At 41.9% G+C, this 25,643-nt stretch overlaps 2 protein-coding genes across 10 annotated transcripts in view; one reads left to right on the top strand and one right to left on the bottom strand.

Annotated features, from left to right (window-relative positions):
- The first annotated feature begins 204 nt into the window (after positions 1 to 204).
- CD226 (CD226 molecule) lies at positions 205 to 16,683 on the top strand. Of its 9 annotated transcripts, none has more exons than XM_083747010.1 (7): positions 205 to 546; positions 837 to 1,157; positions 6,504 to 6,851; positions 9,196 to 9,307; positions 12,327 to 12,390; positions 13,633 to 13,730; positions 14,181 to 16,683. In XM_083747010.1, exons 1-7 carry the CDS (start codon positions 498 to 500, stop codon positions 14,221 to 14,223), a joined length of 1,035 nt encoding a protein of 344 aa, XP_083603136.1. In that variant the 5' UTR covers positions 205 to 497; the 3' UTR covers positions 14,224 to 16,683. The 9 variants fall into 9 exon arrangements, with proteins under 9 accessions (XP_083603136.1, XP_083603135.1, XP_083603133.1 ...); XM_083747009.1 differs by having other exon boundaries at positions 206 to 546; positions 6,501 to 6,851; positions 12,324 to 12,390; XM_083747007.1 differs by having other exon boundaries at positions 207 to 546; positions 12,324 to 12,390; positions 13,633 to 13,719.
- Positions 16,684 to 18,023: 1,340 nt separating this feature from the next.
- Positions 18,024 to 25,643, bottom strand: part of DOK6 (docking protein 6) — a 170,623-nt gene continuing 163,003 nt past the window's right edge. The window contains exon 8 of the mRNA XM_083747021.1: positions 18,024 to 24,187. Coding sequence (XP_083603147.1) covers positions 24,048 to 24,187 — 140 coding nt within the window. The 3' untranslated portion in view covers positions 18,024 to 24,047. The remainder of the gene's footprint in view (positions 24,188 to 25,643) is intronic.

Raw genomic sequence — 25,643 nt, 5'->3', positions numbered from 1 at the left:
AACTACTCTTATATTAGTTGAAAATATATTATCTGGTAGTTTATTTAATATTTTTATTAAATCTGCCACTATGCATTTTAAGGCCCTCCACCGCTATGAGGAGCCTTGTCAAGGCCCTCAGCTGTGGCGGAGAAGTGCGACGCACCTGCCACCGCTGTGGGGAGGTATGGCGAGATCCTCTGCCGCCGTAGATATATCAAGCTATCATGATATTTACCTGGTGATATATTGTGATGCTGAAAATCAGATACCGCTCAGCCCTGCTAACCTGAGCAGTTAGGATGGGTGTGAAAGTAACTTAAATTAAGAAGGAGAGCATCTTGGATTCTCACAGACTTGTCATAGGTCATGCAGACATTTCGTCTCTTTCGCTATTTCTACAAAACTGTGGAAACGGCTTTTCATCTTGCTTACTCATTTCAACAGGATGCACCATGTGGTCAGGAAACAGACACTTAGATTAAGTTTTCGTGTCTGTCTTTTTAGAAGTACTGGAGATGGATTACCTTGCCTTCTTCATTGTTGCTGCTCTGCAATCGTATCAAAGTAAGATAAGTTTCTTAAGTAGCATGCTGGGTGTAATCTCTGGATACCTTGCCTGCAGATTGTATGCGTGTTTTGTAGTTAAGTTCCATAGAAATAATTTCACCCTTTGGAGATCCTTGTTTAGCCTGAGCTTGGTCAACTTGTACTCGGTGTGGATGGTGGAGGGGGGCTGTTGGTTCTGGAAGCATTTAACTTGATAATTAGATGCTGCTGGTGTTACCGTGGTTCAGAGTTTAATGAAGATAACAGCATTTTCCCCCTCTTCTCTTTCTGTCTTGTTTCTGTCACAGTTGAAGGAGAACATGTGGATTCTACTGTGAAACTTGCCAGTGCCATGACTCTTGAATGTGTCTTTCCGAAGGCTGCAAATATAGTCCAGGTGTTTTGGCGGAAGGAGGAACGCAAAGAGAACATTGCAGTCTTCCAACTGCCTGACCAATTGCATATTTCCAGCAGATATAAGGACAGAGTCAGTGTTACTAACGATACCTCGAACATCAAGTCCTTGGTGTTCAATAGCACAACTGGGGAAGATACTGGCTTTTATCTATGCTCTTTTCATACTTTCCCATTTGGGACTTGGAAAAAAAAAATACAGGTTGTCCAGTCAGGTAAGGTAATAGTTTTAAGTACCGCCTTATACATTAATGTAAATTACAGTATACATTATAAATTCAATTTATTAACCTCTTATGATATAATAATAAGTAATAAAATCAATGGTAAGTGCAAATCCTACATATCTGTCAGCAAGAAAACATCAGCTGCTATGATTAAAAATAAAGTAGATATTTTCAGGGATGCAGCTGCAATATGAGTAGAGGCGGATTGAGGGGAACGTTACTGGTTTGGTTGCACTGGGTGCAGAGCCTCAGGGGTGCCTCAGAGGATGCCACAATGATGGGATGGGATGGAACTCAAGAGGCAGGGGTGGGGCGTGAATATTGCCATTGCACAGGGAGTCGCTGAAACTGGAGTTACCAAAGTCCACCATTAATGTAAGTCCTGCAACTCTTGTTCTTGTGACACCGCCCCCTCCCCACTGCTCCGGATACTGGACCAAAGTGGCTCAGAGGCAACCTCTATGTGGCAAAAGGACAAGTAACCATTAATGGAAGCAATATAAAGTGTTTCACCACCTAAAAGAGAATGAATGCATACCTCATAACTAATTTTGTTAAAATATCAGTATCTCCTCTATTCTCCAAATCTTCCTCCACCCCATGGAATTCTGAATTCATGTATGCAGGATTAGAAATGTTTTTGAAACCCTGTGGTGGGAGGGAAGAGCTAGAAAAGAGATTTGGCAATGAGAATTGTCAAATGGCAAAAAGAGTTGAGGAAACCCCTTTTCTATCATCTAAATTCCCTCATTCTGACTTTTCTAAATAAAAAAAACCCATAACAACTATTGGTCTCCCATATCCCCTTTAAAAACGAACATTTAAATGACTGTGTTTGGCTTACAATGAGAGGAATAGGTCAATCACCCACAAGGACCTTTGCTCTTTCAAGACTGACGCGAGACTTATCTCAATTTTGCTAGTCAGAGATTCAAGAAAACCAAGAACATATAGGTGTTTTGTGGGAAACTCTGACTAAATCTGTGACTTTTAGTGTACTAATTATCTTCCTCCCAAAGCTATTTTAGCTAAAGAAGAAAAATTGCACTAAAGGAATTGCTGCTTTTGTTGTGTGGCTGTCAGCGGTGAATTACACTAGCTATCCAATTATTCCACCTGCTGCTAGGAGTGTTTAATTGTGGATGCCGCTGTGCGTATGTTACCAACTTGAAGCTAGCAGCCCTTGTTAAATGAACCTTTTATTCGGTGATTTCCTGTCTAGCTTGAAAGTTTTGTTGCCTCTCGTTCTGGACTTTGAATAAGTGAACTTGGACACTGAGTCCCCAGCTCAGATTGTTAATAAGTCCCAGTGAAAAGTTTTCAAAGTGAAGGTTCATATTGTGTCTGCATGTAGAATAAAAAGCAATTAGATGTCCAGTTTGTGAAATTCAGTGGGAATTTGACACTTGCCTCCCATAGCTGATGTCTTCTGATTGGCAGGTGCAATCCCTGTCATGTTGAGTTTAATGAGTTCTGTATTCTCTCTCTTTTCAACTGTAGCCAGAGTAACACAAGAAAGGCCTGCGGAAATGTCATGGCAGTTTTCATCCTCCACAGAGCACATCACACTCCTTTGCAACCAAAGATATTCATGTTGTGTATGAGTGTGCTGAGTTCTTGGTGTTCTAGAAGTTCGCAAACAGTAGGTGAATATGAGTCAGTTACAGAGCCTATGGTTTTCACACAATGCCATAGCTTGCGCCTCTGGTTGGGAGATGATTGAAAAGACTCTTCAATGATAGCACAAGGGTACCATAGAAACACAAGTTTGGAGTGACACAATACCAGAAACATGAGGTTTTCTCACCCTTTATTCTTTTTAAGGGTTGTTATATAACTAAAATGGTTGCCTGCATCAAAGAAGGCAGTAACTGGCCATTAATGAATCAATGAATCAATGATTATTACTAATAACTGTTAGTTTCTACATCAGGCATAGGCAAACTCGACCCTCCTGATGTTTTGGGACTACAACTCCCATCATCCCTGACCACTGGTCCTGTTAGCTATGGATGATGGGAATTGTAGTCCCAAAACATCTGGAGGGCCGAGTTTGCCTATGCCTGTTCTACATTAACAAGCTGTGCTGTATAAGCCAGGTTTAAACACACACACACACACACACTTGAGGGAATGGGAGTGGATGGAAAAGGTAGAATAGAGAAACTAAAATTAAATTTCCCAGAAGTCCTCAGTCCTGTAGCCAAGTTGTTATAGGAAAAAGTTGTAATTCTTCCTTTGCTCTGCAGCCTCAAAGCTTGAGCCTTAAACCCTTGTGATTGTAAGTGATTGTGACTTGCTCAAGGCCGACTGTGATTTGCTTTGTCCTCTTCCCTCCCTGTCCCTCTTTTATTTTGTGTTGTGTTTTGTAGATTGCAGATATGCAGACAGGGACTACCTTGTTCGGAATGATTGCATTTTTGTGAGGTTTTTTTTTTGGGGGGAGGGGTGTGTGTGTGTGTGTAGGCTGTATGCCTGAGCCCCTTCTAATTCCTGGATTCAGCAATGGTTAAAATCTAATGGAAAATTTGATTGTTGGAATAGCCAGACAAGTTTGTTGACGTGTTAATGGCCCCCTAATTATGGGTTGTTAGGGTAACAGAGGAAGTGGCTTTGTGCCAGAGGGCAAATGGGTAGCACCCAACCCTCACCTGTTGGTGAGAAGGACAAGGGCCAGAGACATGCATGTGTGAACTGAGCTAGACACAAGAGACAGGCAGAAGCCTGATAGGGAGAGACATGCTTGATTTCTGCTTGAATCCAAGGCTGTGGCTTTGGGAGAGGCAAGAGTTTCTTGAGGTGTTGATGCTGTAAGCTCCTCCATCATAAGCTTGGGTTGTAAAAAGGTAAAGGTAAAGGTACCCCTGCCCGTACGGGCCAGTCTTGACAGACTCTGGGGTTGTGCGCCCATCTCACTCAAGAGGCCAGGGGCCAGCGCTGTCCGGAGACACTTCCGGGTCACGTGGCCAGCGTGACATCGCTGCTCTGGCGAGCCAGAGCCGCACATGGAAACACCGTTTACCTTCCCGCTGGTAAGCGGTCCCTATTTATCTACTTGCACCCGGAGGTGCTTTCGAACTGCTAGGTTGGCAGGCGCTGGGGCCGAGCAGCGGGAGCGCACCCCGCCGCAGGGATTCGAACCACCGACCTTTCGATCGGCAAGTCCTAGGCGCTGAGGCTTTAACCCACAGCTTGGGTTGTATACATGTGCAAATAAGCCATATATCCACAGTCTCCAATGTCCCTCATTCCAAGGAAACCAAACCCTAGGTAAACCCCTGGGATCTCACACTGCTCAGAGATTAGAACGTCATGTACCGGTATGTAGGCAGGTCTGTGAGCCTTTTTGGCCAAGGAGTGTGGGAAACAAATGATCTAAATAAACAAAAATAAATAAGGCTGGCACTAGCTGAACAGAGTTATGAAACTTGGTTTCTCTCATCTAACATAAAAGCACTGCATCATGCTAAATACATCCTATGTGCTTTATACATTATGACAGATTCAATACTGTTGGAAAATGAAGCCAAATAAGCCATCACGTAAAATATGACAATATGAAAATGGATTGTAAGTGCCAATGACAGCCAAATCTCTATTACCATATGGAAAATCAAAGGGGGCCCACATACAGTATCCAGATAATTTCTACTTTTTTTTCATTTTATGAAGTTATAGCTTTATGTGCAGTATGTCAGCATTTCAAGTAGCTATAATTGCTACATTTTAAAAGGCATTTTAAAAAAGATAGAAAAATGAGGTAGTTATATGACAGAAGGAGAGAAAACGGAGAGCCGATCTGTTGCTTACGAAGCCGTAAATCTGAAACTAGGGGAACCTGTGATAGGTAGCCATTAAAATAACACACATTCTTTCAGATGAGTGAGGAACAAGTGGCATGGAAATGCTTGCTATTGTAATGATCTGCTCATGAAGAAACTAAACCGGAGCTGTAGCAGAACAATGAAGAATAATAATAAAAGCATGTCACCTTTGTAATAGCTCTGTTACTGCATTTATCTTTAATAGCTGCAAAAGATCTCCCTAGCAGGATTCTTGCATGGAACAGGGTGGGGGTGGGGTGGGGTGGGGAGAGGAATGAATGCTCTTGGAGATGCAAGAAGATTCTTCCCCCACCTCAGTCATTCCTAGCAGCTCCTTGCTTCTTAGAACATCTCTCTGTTAGGCTTCCTGCTGTTCTCTTCCTTCCTGCATTGCTAAAAGCAGGAACATCGGAATGTAATCTCCTTCCTGCAGCTGCACTGTTAGCCTTACATGCACACAAACACACACACACACACACACCAAAGAGAGGGAGGGGGCGTAATGTCAGTAGCTAAAAGACAAGACATAGAAGGAGGACAAGTTTTATGGATGCAAGATTCTGTGAGATGATTCGGGATGATGGGCCGCCATTTCCAGGAATCTTAGTTCTGTGGGACAGGGAGTCCAGCTGTTGCATTCTGAACTTCTGACTTTGGGCTTCAGGACTGCACGGTCTAGCAACATACTAAAATCTACTAGGTGGATTATGCTATTAAGGACTTGAGCTATTTGACATGATTTAAGGATTGCAAATTCTATTTTTATGATGTTATCCGGTGACGACCTGTTCTTAACCTCAGAACTGTGAAGCATGACTGCATTGCATTTTCTGGAAAATAGTGTATACCCATTATTCAGGAATTCTCCCAGTATTAAGATTCTAACCAAAATGTTGAAAACAACAGCAGGCTTGGATAAATTCAGCACAGAAATGAAAGAAAGGCACTATGACTGATACTGCATGTAAAAAAATAAAATAAAATGAAGCAAACTTGAGAAATCTAAAATTCAATGTTAAAGGACTCGATTGTTAACAGTTCATCTGGAGCATCTAATTAGACTTCCAGGTTTTATAGCCATTAGCACCTAAGCCAGGGAGGTGTGTGGCAGCATGCATGGAGAACTGCCTTGCCAGAAAGAGGCTGTTCATACCCTCTAAACACAGATAGAAATGATCCACAGTGAAGGAAGGGCTAGATAAATAAGAATTTCAAAATGGGGGGAGGAGGCAGACTTCTAGTAATCTCTGACTGTAACGCAGCAGGGGAGATTCAGATCATCTTTCTTGGGTGAGGTGAGGAAAATAAGAGATTTATAATGAAATCCAATGCACATCTACCCTCAAAAGTGAGCTCTACAGACTTCAGTGGGACTTTCTTCCCAAGTAAGCATGCTGCCCAATCAATGAATTGATTTGCTAAAACAAAATGAGAGCGCGGGGGGTGGTTGTTAAATTTATTATTTTTTTACAAAGTGTTTCTTTTTTCCTCAATTTCTTTTTTTAAGCAGGGGATTTTGAGCCTCGAAACTTGTCATATCATCATATGGTTGCTGAACCAGGAGCAAATGTCAACTTTACCTATGGGCCTGACCCCGAAACAACACTTTATCAAGTGAAATGGAAAAGGATCTATACAGACCATGTGGACTTCATAGTCCAATGTGATACATCTGGTATAGCAGTCTATGGTTCAGATTACAAAGACCGTGTAGTGATAGACTGTGCCGCCCGGGTGGATAGCACAATTGTACTTCGGAATGTCACAGCTTCTGACTCTGGGATGTACAGCTGTTCTTACATTGGGATGAATGGTGCAAATGCCACAGTCTGGACAAAACTGACCATTGATGGCAACAGTAAGTGAAGGGAATTTACAAAATCCTGCAGTTGTTTGTAGAATTATTGTTGTTTGTAGGCATTTGTATTAATTTAAACACATGTAAAATTAAAGGCTGAATAGTTGTTTTGAAAAGCATTTGCAAGGCAAAGGGAGAGAGAAAAAGAGCGAAAGAGAATGGACCTTAGTTGGGCTTGGCTTGGCTGGATAAAAAATAGCAAGAAAAGAAAAGGATGGATAGGAAAGGATGGAGACGAAAGATTGAAGGTGGGAAATGATAGACACAACCCGCCCCTCTATAACCACCCCCCAGCAATGGTGGTGAAGGAGGGAAGCAGCCAGCAGTCCAGATAAAATGAAGTGATGGAGGGAATCAATTTCCTTCCCCAAGATCTCCTGCTATAAGAGGGTGTTAGAGCATCCAGAAGCACTTATATAGCAATCTTCCTATAAAGAAAATCACTGTTGTCGTCATCTACTCCCATCCCATCCAACATACTGTTTTCAACAGTGGTTAGAGTTCCAGATCTCAAGGAAAACTTCCAAGCTTCTTTAACTGAGAATGCTTAGAAATCCCCTTCTGGCCTTTCTGCTCAGCTCTGGAAGATTGGTGTGGATCTCAGGTTCCCATTCAATGTCCAGGAACAACACCTGAACAGGGGTTATCTGCAGACTTGGCTATTTCACTGCTCCAGGTAGTTTATTCCAGATGAATAGACAGGTTAGTCTGCTGTGATTAAATCAATAAAGAAAATTGTCTTAACCCTCAATACATTTGTCACAATAATTTAGGGTGAAATTCCAGCTCCGCACACGAGGCAGGTAACAATTCTTGGGTAGCCGTGGATTTCAACATATTGCTTACCAACCCGTATTTGACTTACAGGGACATGCAGCTATTTTTTTCCACCAGTGTTGTTGCTGCCATACTTTGAATTTGTTCAGGAAAATGATTGATTTCAAACACCTGTTCTTCAACGTGGCCATTTCAATATGTTTGCATCCTCCATCTGGTTTGTGTCACGTGAAGCTGTGTGCTCTCCAGAGGCTGCCTGGCTTTCTGGTGCAAAACTGGATGCTCATGCTTCAGTGACATTGGGAAGATGTTTGCAAGCTCATTGCATGGCATATTTTAATTGAATAACAAGCAAGTGGGAGGAAACCACATGAAAGGTGCAACATCTGCTTAGGTGCAAAGTTCTTTTGCCCCATTTGAAAGTGTCGTCATAGTTTCTCACTGTCAGAGACCTCTTCCTGCACAATGTGTGTGTGCATGCTTAGCAAATGTTGTAAAACCCTTTGTGGCAAGGCGCATGACAAGCGGTTCAAACCACTTGTTAGGTTTTAGTGCGTTGTAAACTGTCGAGCCTGTCAGTGTTTCTCCCATATACCTGAAGTCAGGGCAGTGAAGGTTGAAAGCACTTACCCACAAAAATTTTGGACTCCTGTGAAGAAAAAAGTGTCAATATAAAAGCACTTGCATTTTTTGCCAGTGCTTTAGGGAAATGAACAGACTCCAACACACACTTAATAGTATCCTATCAACCTACTCCCCTCCAAAGATAGGGCAGATCTAGAAGACAAGTGATGTGTTTCTGACTTGTACACCTTGTTCTTAAGACATCATGGGTATTTATGCTAGACATGAAATATTGAAAAAGCGCAGAACAGCATAAACTGCTGCAAAGAAGCTAAGAGCTTCCAGGTTCTGGTATTTTGCTAAAAGCTAAATCTGTTGATATTATTTTACTGAGATGCATAGACCCTGAATGAGTATGGTACAAAGGCAGTCCGTAGAAGTATGCAGTCAGATGTCTTCAGCTATGTGAACGAAGTCAACCTGAATTGAACCCTTTTCAGACACTGCAATCCCACAAATTGTACTGCTGTTTGGCAGGCACTGGTTCATCATGAGCATCTATTTTTGAGCACTTCATGGCTACAAGTTTGGCAGTCAGTGTTCACTCTGAACAAAACAGCAACTAATGTGAGCCTGATTTTCTAAAAATTTTAGAAACAGGTATTCTTACTGAAGCAAGTCCTACATCTGACGAGATAACACAATGAGTCAGGCTGCAGCTCTTGAAGATGAAACATCGGATTATTGATCTCTTCACTGTTTAGAGCTTGTTATGCTTCAGTTAAATTCCAACAGGGTTTCCAGATTTCAGAATATCAGATTAGATTTTCCTCATGCAGCCAGAATTGGAAACCCTGAAGAAATGAGCACATGCACATATTTATTTTGCTCTTCATGATCACAAACTGACTAGAATTTCATTTGACTGTATATCACTCAGAAAATTGTCTTGTTTCTCTCCCTCTTGAGCAATAGTAATAACATTTACCATTTACCTTCCTAGTTTCTTTGGAGAGTCATTCTGATCAGCATATCTTTGTTATTGCTGGAGCTGTTGCTGTCTTATCATTAATAATGATCCTCATCATTACTGCGCTTATTTGTCATCATAAAAAGTAAGCAAATTGTTCTGTACTCTATCTAATATTTGTTCACTGACTTGATACCTACTTAAAACCTAATCCATATATATGCCCAGCTAAAATTAATGGTGATCTTCAAATTAGCAGTGATGAATGTGCAAAGAAATGGATTGAAAAATTCATTTTACTTTTTATTATATATTTATATACCACTTATTTACCACTTAGACCACTTTATATACCACCTTTTTTGTCCAATGAGCTAAGTGTACATGTTTCCCTCCTCATTTTATCCACATAACAACTCTGTGAGGTAGGTTAGGCCAGTGTTTCCCAACCTTTTTCTTGCTGTGGCCCCCTTCTGACCATGTTTCCTTCCTGTGGCCCCCCATGGATGTAGCTGGGGGGGGCAGCTGCCTCCTATAAGTAAAAATCAATACAAATCAATACAAATATGAGGTTCTGTCCCCCTCAAAAAAAGTCTGTCCCCTAACAAAAATCTTGGCTACCTCCATGCCCCCCCATCGTCCTGCTGGTAGAAAGGGAACTCTTTAAATGTTTTGTTTATAAATAGAACATGTTTTATTGCTTTTTTATAATTTATACAAAATACAATCACATAAAATGATAGGAACATAATGAAATATTGTTGAAGCAGAAAAAACAGAGCTGGAAGGGACCACAAGGGTCATCTTTCTAGCGCAACCTCCTGCAAAAGGAAACTCAGCTAAAGCGTCCGTGACAGTTGGCCATCCAACCTCTGCTCAGAAACCTCCAAGGAAGGAGAGTCCAGAACCTCCCGAAAAAGATTCATTTTCCATGTACAGTGGCACCTCAGGTTACAGACGCTTCAGGTTACAGACTCTGCTAACCCAGAAATAGTACCTTGGGTTAAGAGCTTTGCTTCAGGATGAGAACAGAAATTGCGCGGTGGCAGCTGGAGGCCCCATTAGCTAAAGTGGTAACTCGGATTAAGAACAGTTTCAGGTTAAGAACGGACCTCCAGAACGAATTAAGTTCCTAACCCGAGGTACCACTGTATTATAAAAAGTAAACAACACTTATTTGATCCCAGTTATTTGACACAGAGGGGGAAACCTACAGATACTGTTCAAAAGGTGCACAGGGAGTGGTGTATTTATGGGAGAATTTTAAGAAGCAATTGGTCCTCACTGTAATGGTTGTGAGGGGTTACTTGTGCGTAAATTGCCTTCAGTTTAGTTAGTTTGCTTGCCCGACCATGCTTAGGGTCAGAGCTCGCCCTCCGTGACCTGTCAGTCACTTGCAGAATCCGAGAGTGGGCATCTCTTGAACCTCTTCCAGCATAAAAGCTGTTTGACCCCGAGTCTCCTCCTCTGTTCCCTGCGCGGAACGCGTCTGCGCAAGTAAGGGGAAGGCAGGGGCGTCCCAGCGCTCTCTCCACTAGTTTCGGTGAAGGGTCTTGGAGCCCTGTCACCAATTCCTCCTGTTACGCTGAAATCCTTCCCCCCTGCTAGTCCCCTCTCCGGCAACGCTCGGGAGCCCTGCCTCCGTTTCTTGCTCTGATGGCAGTTCCCTGACACTCACTGACCTGGGCAAAAAGATCTTGTCATCCGGAGGAGCCCTGTCTGCCTACATAAAACACTATAGTCCCCCACACCCTTACCTGGGAGTAAGGCCCACTGAACTCAGTGAGTAGTCACTTAGCTATTTACAAGATGCAAGTCAGCAGCACCAGATGACTCTGCTCAGCTGGATGTGGGGGTGGATTTCACTCTGCACCTTGCAGAGCTAAGCCAACGGTGCCAACAGGCTCTTTGCCCCTCGGCAGCATCTGAAGGCCCTGATCTGCTAGGCGCTGTGGTAGATTGCACCCCACACCTTGCAGTCAGGCCCAGGCTGCCACCAGGCCCAGCACTGCTGGCAACAACAAGCAGCTCTGGCTTGCCCAGCCCTACCCATTGCCACCCTACCACTACACTTACCTGACCTAGGGGTCCTGGATCAAAGGCTCTACTGGTCAAAATGAGAGCCTCCGTGATTGCCCTTTTACACTGGAAACAAACAAGGACTGCTCCAAGAAAACGTATGTGGCAAAAAGGAGCATTAGGTTCTGGTGGGCCACCCCCTTACCTCTTGTGATTGGCCAAGTGGATAATGAGCCAATCAGGATTTTAAATTTTTTAAAAAATGATTTCCCCCCTTCACTTCTCACTTCTCTCTGTGGCCCCCTAGCCTTGTGCTGTGCTTCCCCATTTCCGTGATTTTCACCTGTGCCCCCCTTGGAACATCCTGCCCCCCCGGAGCCATATGGGAAACTGGGTTAGGCCAAGAAACAGTGACTGGCCCTAGATCATCCAGAGAGCTCTGTGGCTAAGGGGGGATTTGAACCCTGGTCTCTAGGACTTGAGCTGACCCTTAACCACTTCACCACACACAGTGGGTGAATGTACAGTGGTACCTCGGGTTACATACACTTCAAGTTACATACGCTTCAGGTTACGGACTCCGCTAACCCAGAAATAGTGCTTTAGGTTAAGAACTTTACTTCAGGATGAGAACAAAATCGTGCTCCGGCAGCGCAGCAGCAGCAGCGGGAGGCCCCATTAGCTAAAGTGGTGCTTCAGGTTAAGAACAGTTTCGGGTTAAGAACGGATCTCTGGAATGAATTAAGTACTTAACCCGAGGTACCACTGTATATAGGTGAATGCTCCTTTCTCATTAATTGGCTGATAACCAGCATGGAAGCATTTCAAAAGAGGGAGGCCATATCCTTCTGATTCCTGTTGAGGAAAAGTGCTTTCCTACTCCTCGATATGAGGCAGTTGCAAATGTAGAAGTGTGACTCAAGCTGGGCTGCAGCTAGTTCCTAGCAGGCATACAGAACATGACTGAACACTTTGATCATTTCATAAGGGAGTGAATGAATAGTTGGTCAGGCATTTAAACGCAAATTTTGCTCAGGGTTTCTACCTTCCAGAAACCACCTTAATATTTTGCACAGAACCTCAAAATTCCTATGTCCTGGTTGTGGATCTAGTCTAACAACAGCGCTTTTTTTATGTGCCAGCAGAAAGAAGAAGAAGAAAAGGATGATGATGATGAAAGCCTTTCGTCTTGCTCACACACAAGCAAATGTAAGTGAAGCCTCCTTTCTTACAGAATATCCTTTTGAGGAGCATCTTCACCATATGCAATAAGTCTAATGGCTGTGCATCTCAAGCTTTTTGAGTCAAGCAACTTGCCTATTAAAAGCATGGATCACTTTTTGGGGAGGGGAAACAGTATTTATGAACGGTTACGACATTTAGGATACTTTTGTATATCATAAAAACAAACTATGGGTTTTGGGCCAGTTGATTTGCTACGTCGTAGGATCACCACTCTGAAAGAGGTATTGTTATTTTAAAAGCAGGGTTCTGAACTTTTAAAGATTTTTATGCTCTGCAGACTAACCAGAGATTTGTTATAACACTTAGCTCAGTTGGTAGAGCATGAGACTCTTGATCTCAGGGTTGTGGGTTCAAGATCCATGTGGGTGAAAGATTCCTGGACTACAGGAGGTTGGGTTAGATGATCCTCATGGTCCCTTTCAACTCTCCAACTCTGTGATTCTATTTTAAAATATGCTCACAAACCAGGTATTCCTCCTACCTAACCATAGAGGAGCATAGTGATAAGCCACAGGTTGTGGTTAAAAAGAAAATGCCATATGACTTGTTGGGTCCTCCCACCTCCAAAGCAAACTTTGGCTGAGCTCATCCTGATTCATTCTTAGAATGTGCTTAAACATGTGGCCTTTGGTGCTTGGCTAATGTGTATCCACACGACTCTATTTGTGGGTTTTGCTTTTTTTATTCATCCTTTTCATTTCCAGCAGAGGGAAAGGGGGATCAGTTATTTACAACAGAGAACTCTTTTCCATTCTAGAGGCACTATTAAGCACTGCTGATCTGTGTGCTGATACAGCACTGTTTCTTTCTGATGGCTGGTGGTGTAGGACAGAGGGCATATGAAGAGTGTTTTAGGTATGGTCTGTGGAAGTATTGTTTAGGAGATGGTGTCCAACAGCTTCACGGCCAAGTTGCCAAAGTTTCAATAGGAATTGCTTATCATGTTACATTTCAAAGGCATGGGCTGATATATGAATCTGCAAACATGTGCAAACAGCTTGCATGGATGAATGCACAAGCTGCATCCTAAGTGTTTTATACATTACCACTAACCATGTTAAAGGTAAGCCAAAACCATTTACAGTGCCTAGCTTTGTGTTATTTTTTGGGGTCACAAAACGTTCCCATTGTTAGCAGTTATTTGACGTACAACATCTTCTTTGTTTTATTCTGATGCTGGCCTGGTACACTTTGTTCTCTTGCCAGCAAAGGCAAATGAGACTGCAAAGAGTGAAGGCAAATGGGGCGCAGCAGCCAAGAGAACAAGAGATTGACAAGAAGCATCAAAACAAGGTGATCCTTTGGTGAGATGGCCATTTTTCCAGTAATTTGTTCAACTATGTTAATTATAAAGAAAAGAAGAAGGGAGAGCATTTGATGCAGCCCTAATAGGAGGAGTAAGGCGCTGAGTTCTGTGAATGGTTTTGTGAAGTTTTTCAGCTTTTTTGAGAAAGGACCCTATTTGGCCTCTGTTCTCTGCGTTTTTTGTACACCGTAAACTGGATGGTGCCTGGACGTTTCTGGCTTGGAGTAGGAGGTGGGACTGGGCCATGGGGTGTTATGCCTCAAACACCCTTCCCAACTCAAGACTTGAAAAGCTAGGTCCAGAATACTCAGTCAGACACAACGTGTATGGGCATTGCAGTCAGCGTCAAAAGCCATTACATGCCTCAAATTTGCCTCTGTCGTAAGCAACTCTGATAGGGTGGTAGTCCTCACTGTTCTTCACTGCTCTCTACTTTTCTCCTCTCTAGCCTTCAAACAAATATGGAAGACCTGGTTGTCAGAGTGCAGTAAATACTAGCAGAGGACAAATGACAGAAGATCCAGTCTATGCCAACTGCACAAATTGCTCGCACAGAGATATGTGAACATGGCCTCTTGTCTACTATGTGAATGACCTAGAGCCAAGGCTCCAACAATTTTTACATTGGGAATGTGACTGGAGAGAGAAAAAACCCATTCCACTACCATTTCACTCATCCGTGACTGAAGAAGTCCCACACACATACAATTGAACTGTGTGAAGACTGTAGGTATATACAAAGAGATAATTTACATAGGAGTCAAGAGATTAATAGTTGTGCAAGGAAGACAAATCGGCTGTGATGCGACTTGGAATGTCAGCAGAGCTGCTTTGTGCTGATACAAATTTGAATATAAGTGGACTATTGAAATAAGAGACTGAAAATAGGCTTTAAGTTGTCTTGCAGCCAAGCACTGAGTAGGTCAGATGCCACTTTCCATAACAAAGCTGCTGCTGGCTCCTGGTGAGGTATGTTTCCTCTGGACACAAATCAGTATGGACACAAACACACACCCTTCCTTCTGCCCAGAACAGGTAGCCTGAGCAGAAGTTCCTGCCCATTGCCGTAATATGATTACTCAAGCTTGCCGAAAATAGAAAGCAAATGAACAGATGCCAAGTCTTTCCTTTTCTACTGTACCAGTGAAAACAAAAACACATGGACTCTTCCTGTCAAGCTCTAGAAAACAATTAGAATAAATTATTGTAAGGTTGAGTTATAGAATCATAGAGTTGGAAGAGACCCCAAGGGTCATCTCATTCAACCCTCTGCAATGCAACTAAAGCATCCATACAGGTGGCCACCCAACCATACAGGTGGCCACCCAACCTCTGCTTAAAAACCTCTGGGGAAGAAGAGTCGATAGCCTCCCGATGGAGACCGTTCCATTGTTGAACAGCTCTTACTGTCAGAAAGTTCTTCCTGATGTTTAGTTGGAATTTCTTTTCTTGGAACTTGCAGCCATTGGTTCGAGTCCTATGCTCCAGAGTAGGAGAATCAGGCTTGTTCCATGTGACAGCCCTTGAGATATTTGAAGATGGCCATCATATCTCCTCTCAGTCTCTTCTTTTCCAGGTTAAATATACTCAACTCCTTCAACTGTTCCTCATAAGCCTTGGTTTCTAGACCTTTGATCATCTTGGTCACCCTTCTCTGCACATGCTCCAGTTTGTCAATATGAAAACTAGAAATGAAAACTAATTGAGAGCAAGAACTGTCCATGAATAAGCATGGGGAGGAATGAAAAGAAAGCACTGCTCAAAACACACTTCCTTCAGGCATCCAGAAGGCATAAGGCAGGGAAGAGGAACCTGTTGTTCCCCATATGTTGTTGGACTGTACCCCATTATTGCCATTTTCTTCAGTCACCTCTCTGCATTCTGAGTTTTCAGCAGCATTGCCCGTATGCTTTCAAATGTTATCTTCAAAGCCAAAAGAAATAGCAACATTAAGAAAAAGGAAAGCTGTAGGAATCCAAATGTTGTGTCCAGGTTTACAATGTTTCATCTCTTTCAGAAAGGTAAACTCATATGCTGTTGAACTTCAAAATTCACTCCACCTTAAAATGTAATATGGTGACATATATGGGCTACATAGTTCCTATTGACATGACTTTAACAGTGCCCACAGACCAGAAACTATAAAGGAGTTAGCCTAATCTCAGTGCTATTAGTTATAACCAGTGGAAATTTAAGGGGCTGTGAAAGATGATCTAGGGCCAGATAAGTAGCAAATACTACCACTATTAGAATCAACTCAGGCATTGCATTCACACGGGAACAAATCCTGTGCTATATCTGCTAAGATCATTAAGTGATCTTTGCTCTAATGCTTAGGAGTTCTCAAGTTCTTCCTGAAACAGAGATGATTATCTTATTTCTTGAACAATGAGCAGATAGTTTACTGGTTAGTGTTACCACCATGTTTGTTTTTAAAGAGGTATTTTCCTCTAGACTTGTATCACTAAGCATCAGCTCCATTTAATCTATAGGTAATGACAAAGAGCGAGAGAGAGAGAGGAGCTGCTTGTAGCTAAAAGTGTAATTTAAATAGCTATCTCCATAAGGCAGTAATTTTTGGACCAATGAGATGGAGATCAGGAACGTTTTTCCAGCATTACATGGACAGTCTAGGACATTGTGCAGCTTTATTTATTTAACAGCAAAATCAAATGGAATTACAACAGTTAGTTAGTTTGCTTCATCCAGACTTGAAGAGCCTGCCATGATTAGAAACCATCTTTTGGCATCTGTGACTCCTTATCCAAGTCACATACGTTACAATGGATGTTGTTGTGTTTTAGCAAAGAACTCAGGAAATGGAGATGTATTGGAAGTGTGTGCCATAAAACTCTGTTATGTCAATGATGTTCTGTTTTGTCTGACATATCAACTGCTTCATCAAATTTACAAAGAATAAGAGTAAAGAAATTTGCAATATTTACCAACGATCAGGAGTTCCATTTGCTAAGTAAATGTCAATGGAGAATGGGCATGCAGCAGCACTTTAGGCAGAGTGTAGAGGCTGCCATGTTGCCATGCTGTGGCACCCATCATTCTCACTCGTGGAGATTGTTAATCACATGGAGGGAAAGGAAGGCTGTGATGGAGGTTGAAAGGGAGTAGCTGGGGGAATTATCTAGGTAAAAGTGGCTACAGCTATTGCTTAGACCAGTGGTTTCTACCAATGTGCTGTTGGCCTGAATAATGGTCAAGGGTGCTGCAGGCAGCACTGGCCCCTGGCCCTTTTTCCTTCCCTGCCTCCTCTAATGCCCTCTTGTGTCTCTGCCTCCCAAAGGCTTGCACAGTTGTTTGTTGCAGCAGCCCCGGCGCCTGCTGCCACCACTGCTGCCTCCCAAGGTGAGTAAGTGCTGGCCTCATGTTCATCTTTGGCCAGTCTCTGTCAGGCTGCTAAGTCTGGGGGAATCCTCTACCCAGGCTGCCAAGGGGCAGCATGAGAAGGCAGCTCTCTTTGGGGTGGGGTGGACAGCTCAGAGACCAAGGGCAGCTGTGGCAGCTGCCCAGAGGACTCCCATGGAGAGGGGAGGGGGAGGGAACACTTCACAAGGGTGTGAGGAACTGCCAGCTCTGCAGACAAGGGGTGACATAACTGGGCTTCTGAGGCTCGAAGCTCGTTTCCCCACCAAGGAGCCACAGAAAGAATGCAGTTGGTTAAGTTGAGCTGTGGGCTCAGAAAGGTTGGAAACGTCTGGCTTAGGCATTTGTACATATGTGGCCGTATTTTGTGGACTGGGAGCATGCAAGAGTGGCTTGATTGGGATCTGCAGACTTGCACAGGACACTGGAGGAAGGTTACCAGTTTTTGGTGATAGCCCAGAAATGTACCTCCTTTTGAAATGCACCCCCCTCCCCGTCTGTGAATTATGTTGGTACAGCAGTCAGTACACACAGCTGTTTTGTTCCCATATGTAAGGGTATGGCTGTGCTTAGTAATTTGACTTCTACCCAGCTGGAACTTGAAATGCCTTATACTAATTTATTTAAGACTTGAGTTTATAGCTCTTTCATGTAACACAATCAGTGTTTCTGGGGGGGTTTTGTAGTAGAATAACTTTATACTGGAAAAAAGCGAGCATGTTGTCTAAACAGAGAATGAAAAGGATTACTGTTGTCTTGTACTTTTTTTAAATTAGTTTGCTTTTTATCTAGTAAGCATTCTTTATTTTTTTGTTCATGTCTCAGATGCTTCCACAGTCTGTTCTGCCGCAAACTTTTCACATTCAAAGCAGGGGGAGGGGGTAGAGGGGAAATTATACAGCACATCTTAGTATTTGTTTAATCTGGTTTAATTCAAATTTCATAGATGCTTTGGTTCACAGGGAAAACTGGATCATCACATCACACAGAGCAGTGTATTTAATTCTTTCCATTAAATAGAACAGGAAACAACAGTAAATGTACCATTCAGTCAAAAGAGAGCGTCAGTGAACAGTAGCTGAAGGCTGTTTTTAAACCATTAAAAACCACGGCTGCCCTGTACACAGTTAAATTACGTTTTGTCCACCACACAACTGGGGATATCAACAGCATCTCATAGAAAAATGTATCACCATGTTTTCAAATTGTTTACACATGATGTTCTTAGAGACCTTTGTCTGCAGAGTGAGATTCTCTTTAAATAGAAGAAGAGGGGGAACTGTTCTAGCTTCACCAAGGCAGTGAAACTGATTCAAAAGCAAACATACAAGGGAAAGTGGAGAGCAGGAATTAAGGAGGCGACCACATGGATCTTGCAATTCTTTAGAAGAATGAGGTGAAAAACAGGTAGGCTTTGCTTAAGACTTTCCACTATTTGGCACAGTGAAGAAACAGCAAAGATCAGGCAGGGGAAAGAGGTAAGAACAGCTTTCATGTCACCCCTACCAGCTGTCCATAGCACAAACACACATTTTATCTGGACTAGATAAATGAGAAAAACTACTGTTCCCAGCTTTGTACTTGTGATTGTTAATAGATGTGAGATTTATCCCAAATATATCTCGTATCAATGCAATGAAAATTTAGGACATCCATAATGAACAATTACGTGATTAGTGTGATTGTACACATTACTCTCAGCTTTTTGTTTGTAACTCTGTTATTGGTAAGTTTTTTATTGGTCTTGGTTGAAATCAAGGTAAAGTCAAGTTCAATGGATGATCCCAGCAATGCATAACTTACTGACCATAACTGTGGTCGCTCAAATCTTTTGGAAATGTTTCATATGTAGAATAGTATTCCAGCCGAAAAAATTATAGTAGTGTGACCATTCAACCATGTCTGTCTGTTTCTCCTTGGGCACTTGGCTTGGCAACCTACTTGACCTGCAAGAGTAATTTCTAGTCTTGGACAAATGGCTAATTTCAGGGCTGCATTAGACATGCAAGGCTGTGCATTAAATGTACCACATTAAAACTTCAAAATTTATGCTAACGATACTTCTGGTATATTCTGTTTTTATTTTACTCAGGTGCCATACTTATATCCTGGTTTCTTATATCCTTTTTGTTTTCAGTGCAGATATTCATTTTAAACGACAGGTTTCAAAAGAACCTTACGTTCTTTAAGGTGCAACTCACATAAGAAAACCAAAAGGGTTTCAGTAGCCAATAGGATTGGTGCACAGCTGTCTTTGTGAAATGCCATTTTTACAGGCTATGAATAAGAAAAAGTTATTTCTCCAAGGGCCATTTTATATGTACATATATCAACATAAACACAGCTTTGCTTTATTGGCATCTGAATTTTTATGCTTCTACTTGGTTGGTTGCTTTGTTCCTTCCTTCTTGAACTATAGGTGAAGTTGACTGTTCTTGAACTGGAGCTCCTTTTACAATTCTTAGAAGTGTGAGAAGTGGGTAGACTGAAGCAGGCTTAAATTACACAGACTTAAGAAAATGTGGATATATGTACATATATGGAATGGTGTATGGAGGCAAACCCCATGGAATTTAATGTTATTCACTTCTGACCAATCCTGAATAGCATTGGTTGTTAGCTTTTGTGAGTAAGATGTACATTGGTAAATACATATCATGGATAGTTGTTCTCTTTCAACCGACCCTTATTGGTTGAGAACAGTAGAAACAATGATAAGTTGGAGCACAAAGTTGTTACAGCAAGTGCCACATTTTTAACCAGTGCTTTTCTTTTAGAAAAGGAGGTACTGGTACTGCGTACCCATGAGTACCCCCAGAAAAAAAAGCTCTGTGTTGGAGCATGATACATATAGGCATTCCTATTAGCAGAACATATATTAAAACTGTGGGGCAGGGAGGGGGAAAGAAGTGGTTTCCATTTAAAAAAATATATCAAAGAATGCTAATCTACTTAAATTGTAATAAGAACACAGTCCAAGCCAAATGAATGTACAACATGCATCAGTGTTGTATAATAACTGACTTGGAGAAAATATGGGAAGTTTTTCAGCTGCATTAGTGAAATCTAGCTTTGTATCACTAATGTTATGCAAGGCCTATACAGGACTGGTTCTTGTATACAAAATATTTTTGACCAGGGAAGGATTTCTCACATGCTACATACAACTCCTTATTTTAAAATGACAAATGTCAATAACCATGGCTTCAAAAGAAGACAGGGGTCAACAGCCAGAAACAGAAATTCTGCATTGTGGTGGTAGGTAGCTCAACACTTCTCCACAGAGAAAGCTGGTCTCTCTGGGTAGTAGAAACACGGTGAGTGAGATAAAAGAAGAGTAAGTGACAGAGACAGGGGGCGTGATTAATTCCATCAGATCACACACTGGTTTCATTCAGCAGCTGTTCACTGAGGTGTAAAAGTCTGCAATCTATTACGACTGCAGGAATGGCTTGGGGGAAGTAATATCTCCCACCCTAATGTATCAATAAATGTTTAATCAAAGCAGACATTTCTTTCACACCATTTTAAAGAAATCTTTTCTTTCTGTCTTCAAATTGCAATAGATAAAACTTGATCTTACAGAGGTAGTGGGGAGAGGGAGAAGATTCTGACTCTTTTAACACATCCAGTGCTGGCCTCATAAAATAACGAAAGGCAGGAAACTCTACTGCTAAACAAGGTTGTCAGTTCTACAACGGAACAAAACACCCAGTCTGCTCACAGTGAATTTTCTTCCCTAAAATTTCAAGTGTTATGAGAATTGTTTTCTACACATTCATTACAATGAGCTTTATGAAGATTGAAGCACATGACGGGGGGGGGACCTTTTGTGCATTTATGCTTATGCCTTTCACTGTGTCTGTCCCTTTATTGATTTCTAACATGTCTCATTTTGTTTGTTGTGGACTTATTAAAAACAGAACTCTTAAATGAGGGAGGAACACCTATCTGGTGCCCTTCTAGAATGCGTACTCGTGAGTCATTATGAGTAGTTCAGGCCTCCTTGACAGTAGTATTTTCTAATTATTACATCCTGAACCCTAATTTGAAATAGAGGGGGTACATACTTCATATGTGCTCAGAGATCCTGTCTTTAACTTACAATTTTCAAAGTGTGATCCAAAGCTGCTGACACAGTTTCACAGCTGAGACTTTTGTGAAATTACACTTTAGTTATAAGGGCATTCAGTTGTCCATTTCCCCAATGATGCAGGTTGAAGACTTTTTTTTTTTTTTTGCAGTACCTTGCAGTGGAAATTCACATGGAACTGAATTATTGGAAGGGCTGAAGCAGAACCCCTCCAAGCCTGAAGGCTCATGGTGCAGTTCAGAAGCTGCAACTCTGGTCAAGTTATTTGGAGCATGTGCCTCCATTTTTGTTCACACTAAACTAGCTTGTTTCTTAACGGCTTACTACATTTAAAGCCTAAAATGTTTGCGTCTGGGTTATTGAAAGGTCTGTCATTTCTAGAATGCTTCTGATTCCCCTTAGAGGTCAGCCGCTGAGATCTTGCTTCATGACCCTCCTATGTCTAGAGAACATTTGGTAGATAAGTCAATCCACGTACGTCGGACTCAGTTTGAACTGCTGGTTTTGGCCATTAGAGCTTTTCATAGTTCAGGGCCAGGGGATATGAAGGACAGCTTGCCTTCATGCATACCCACCCAGCAGGCACAGCCCAAGAAATTTGGCTGCTTGTGGTGAAGGAGAATAGGACACCTCCTCCCTATCCCATGTTAAAAAGCCAGCCGGACTGGGAGTTGAATTTCACTTCAACACTGGCAATAGGGCAGCATCTTCCATCATACCTGCAGCAGGCTAGTTTAGGGCACCCAGGACATGCCATATGATATATACAGCCATGTCCTACAACAGAGGGAACTGTCCAGGGAGCTCAGAAGGAACTACCAGGTAGGCTATTGCTCCTGATCCCGTTACATCTGCCACCTGAGGCATTCACCTTACTCTGCCTAATGGTAGGGCCAGCCTGAATATTAAGGTATGTGGCAGAGAAATCCCAGGGTTCTCTTGCTATCTGATGGGAGGGTGGGTTTCCTCAGTGCTGGCACCCTTAATTTGGAATGCTTCTTCCAAAGATGTTTGTCTGACGCCTGTGCAGATGCCATTTTGGTGAAGGTATTTTTTCATTTTCACAGACTTAGTTATTATTTTATGCCACTTCCTTTCATCTTTGGTTATATATTTTAACAATGCATTTTAATTTTTGAACTTTGATGTTTTTAACGTTACATGCTGCCCTGTGAAGATGTTGCTCTTTTTATTTTCTTACAGTCATAACTGCATAATTTTGGAAGGAGGTGGGGGAATGCTAGGCCTATTTTTAGAAAATGATATTATGATAGAGGTATAAGAATGGCACCAGTAGTGGCCAGCAGTCAGTCAATTATTTAATTTCTTAAGTTACAGTAGATCTCTGTTATTTGAAGAGCTAGCGGAATAAATTGTGTTGTCCAGGAATGCGATAGGCATTAGCATTACTTCAGAACATACAGTTTCCTAGTGATTGTTGAAATCCAGTTGTCTCACATTTATTCTACTCATAGGTGCTGCCATTTATTTTTTGATCTTTAGAAAAAGACTGAAAGTTTTGGGCACAGTGAGCTGTTGTGATTTCAGGAAGACTAAAAAACACACAGTTCAGTTTATTTTCATGTGGCTGTCCACTGTAGGAGACTGTAAAAAATCAACGTTGCAATGAGACCAATGGCTGTGAAATTTAATCATGACTAGCCTATGGTTGTATAGCAGAGTTAGACACCAGACAAGGAATCTAGAACAAAATTAATGTTGACGAAGAGAACAAATCCATATTAACCAAGAAGACTTGAATAATAAGAACAGAACTTGAAATTGTAGTTATTTCTTCCAGCCCAAGCATCTTGCCCTATAAAACTATATGGAAATTGGGCTGCTGCCTAGCAATGTAATATCAATTTTCTCACTTGCACAGTATACAGAATTAAAAGTATACTGACTATAAATTCAGACTTCACTATTTAAATATTATCTACAATGGGAAGACTTTGACAATGCTTTGTGACAGTCTTCCCTTGATATCTCCTCAATGGGAAGTTTTGGATTATTAGGTTCAGAGTACACAACAGCAGAATCTGGGCATAAAAATTCAGTGTGGGAAATATTCTAGGCATATGACCTCTTAACACACGACACAATCTATTTTCTGAAAGGCTACTAAGCACCGCCATCCCATCCCATTGACAGTATCTATCTCTATATCTATCTTGTGTATTAACTGTAGTGATGAGAACCTGATTAAGAGTCACTGGTGCCTCCTCAGAAATTCCACTACCGTCCTAAATCCCATGCATAAATCCCATTGAAGTCAATGGGAATAAACTGTGCATAATTGGTAATAGGACTGCATACTTCCTTCTGAAGTATATTTCAAATTTTGTTTGCCTGGTACCATTTCTGCAAGAATGACTCAGTTGGTAGACTGATGCCTAGGATATAAAGGTGGCTACTGTCATGGATGAGCAAGTTTGACAACTTAATTGATCGGCAAGAGCCTCACATTGAAGACGTAATATTTTGCTCTCCGCTCCCCCAAACAGGCAGCGTCTGTGGTTGTGCAGAAACTTCAGCTGCACACCATCAGTACTGCAAAGGAAATTCTTCTTTCTTCTTCTTCTTCACATTTTTCTTTTTTTAAAAAAACAAAACATATAGACAAAACCAAATACAAAAGTTAAATAAATAAAACACTTAGACTCTGCCTCAGGGAAGCAGTGATCCAAGATTTCACCTTCACTGTTGCAGCCTGGAGACACGTGTCCTCAGTTTTCACTACGGCTTGTCTTCTGTGGACACCGAGGAAACGGCAAGTGGCTTCCAGGGCCTACAGGCAGGTTTCACACTAGACTGTCTCTCTGGTTAGACACAGGGTGTGTGTCATTGGATGAGGCCTGAGCTGTAGCTGAATCCATAGCTGCTAGACAGTGACATGCGTGGCCCGTGCTCCTCATCCTGCTCTGAGGTGTAGCTGGGAAATGTCTGTGCACGAGTCACTTTTGTTGAGCCGAGGCTGTGACCTGGAAGGAAAGGAGTGGGGAGGGGAAGGAGACAAATCTCATGAATATTCTTATATCTTAACAATTGCAAATTGAACATATTCTTGATGTTAACAAGATACACTGATATTCCAGAAATGGTTTATCATTCATTTAAAAGACTATGGTAAGATATGTGTAAAGGGAGAGCTGATGTCAACAATAATTCTACAACCTATCTTGGGCTTCAAATACGTGTAAATAATATGGTGCTCCTGCAGCCTATATCCCCCCTCATAGACTTCTGGACACTGTAGTTTGTTAAGGATTCATGGGAATTATAACTCTGTGCAGTACCCAGAATACTTTGGGGGGCATGTGCTCTAAATGTGCTTGAAAAGTATAGTTTGTACCTTTTTTGTTGGACCTGTTTCTGTAATGTTACAGACCGTGATAGATTTGGAAAAGGGTGTATTCTTGCTCCACCTTTCACCACGTATTTTTAAACACAACACTGGAAGCATGCCAAATGAATGGGGAAACGAAGGTAAATCTCACATAGATTTCTCCAGTTTGCTCTAAACTCGTCGGTAGGTACATGCCAGCCCTTTACATTTGTCTCAGAACAAATTACAGTCACAGAATCTTTTGCAGTTTCCCCTCTAGTCTGGAGCAAAGACATCTATAGCATGAAGCTTGGGTGATTAGGATGACAGGGCATTCTAATGCAATATTAGTGTTCAGCTTCCCCTGCATTCAGATCACAGAATTATTAAAGGTTGGATTAGTATGGCTCAGGCTTCCTCAACCTCGGCCCTCCAGATGTTTTTGGCCTACAACTCCCATGATCCCTAGCTAGCAGGACCAGTGGTCAGGGATAATGGGAATTACAGTCTCAAAACATCTGGAGGGCCGAGGTTGAGGAAGCCCGGTATGGCTGGTTCTACAAACATCTCATGACCATCTTGATCCAATCTGTTGGGGAAATGCAGTATAGAAAAGGTGATCTCATATTTTTGTCGTTTAGTTGTGTCCGACTCTTTGTGACCCCATGGACCAGAGCACGCCAGGCACTTCTGTCTTCCACTGCCTCCCGCAGTTTGGTCAAACTCATGCTGGTAGGTCATATAATAATCTCATATAATTACTGCTTAAATCCACTGAAATTGGCAAGCCAATCAAATCCACAGAAGGAGACCAATCAATAATAGTTATGAGCAGAAAAAGTACAACAGAAAACGGTGGTATCAGGGAGTTAAACCAGAGACAGTACAGTGACTGCAATAATCAGACAGCGTTAAAATATTACACATCAAATGAGAATACACATACGTCTTAACAGTTTACTACCTGGGTGAATTAACCTTTGCTTTTGAAACCTTCAATGAAATATCATGGCTTAGATGTCTTTTGGCTTCAGGAAGCCTTTGTGTTAAAATGTAAACCAGCAGATGATTAATGAATGGGAAGTCATCAATCTATGCAGTTTGCTGGGATA

Source organism: Podarcis gaigeae (genome assembly GCF_964106915.1).
Source record: "Podarcis gaigeae genome assembly, chromosome: 7".
NCBI classification, from domain to species: domain Eukaryota; kingdom Metazoa; phylum Chordata; class Lepidosauria; order Squamata; family Lacertidae; genus Podarcis; species Podarcis gaigeae.
This window is presented reverse-complemented; position numbering and strand designations above follow the sequence as displayed.

Bases quoted from the DNA above. Each gene is read 5' to 3' on its own strand.
- CD226 (XM_083747005.1), top strand. From the start codon at position 498: ATGGATTACCTTGCCTTCTTCATTGTTGCTGCTCTGCAATCGTATCAA. The intron at 6,852-9,195 runs GTAAGTGAAGGG...TTACCTTCCTAG, and splicing joins ACTGACCATTGATGGCAACA to TTTCTTTGGAGAGTCATTCT. The intron at 9,308-12,323 runs GTAAGCAAATTG...TTTATGTGCCAG, and splicing joins CTTATTTGTCATCATAAAAA to CAGAAAGAAGAAGAAGAAAA.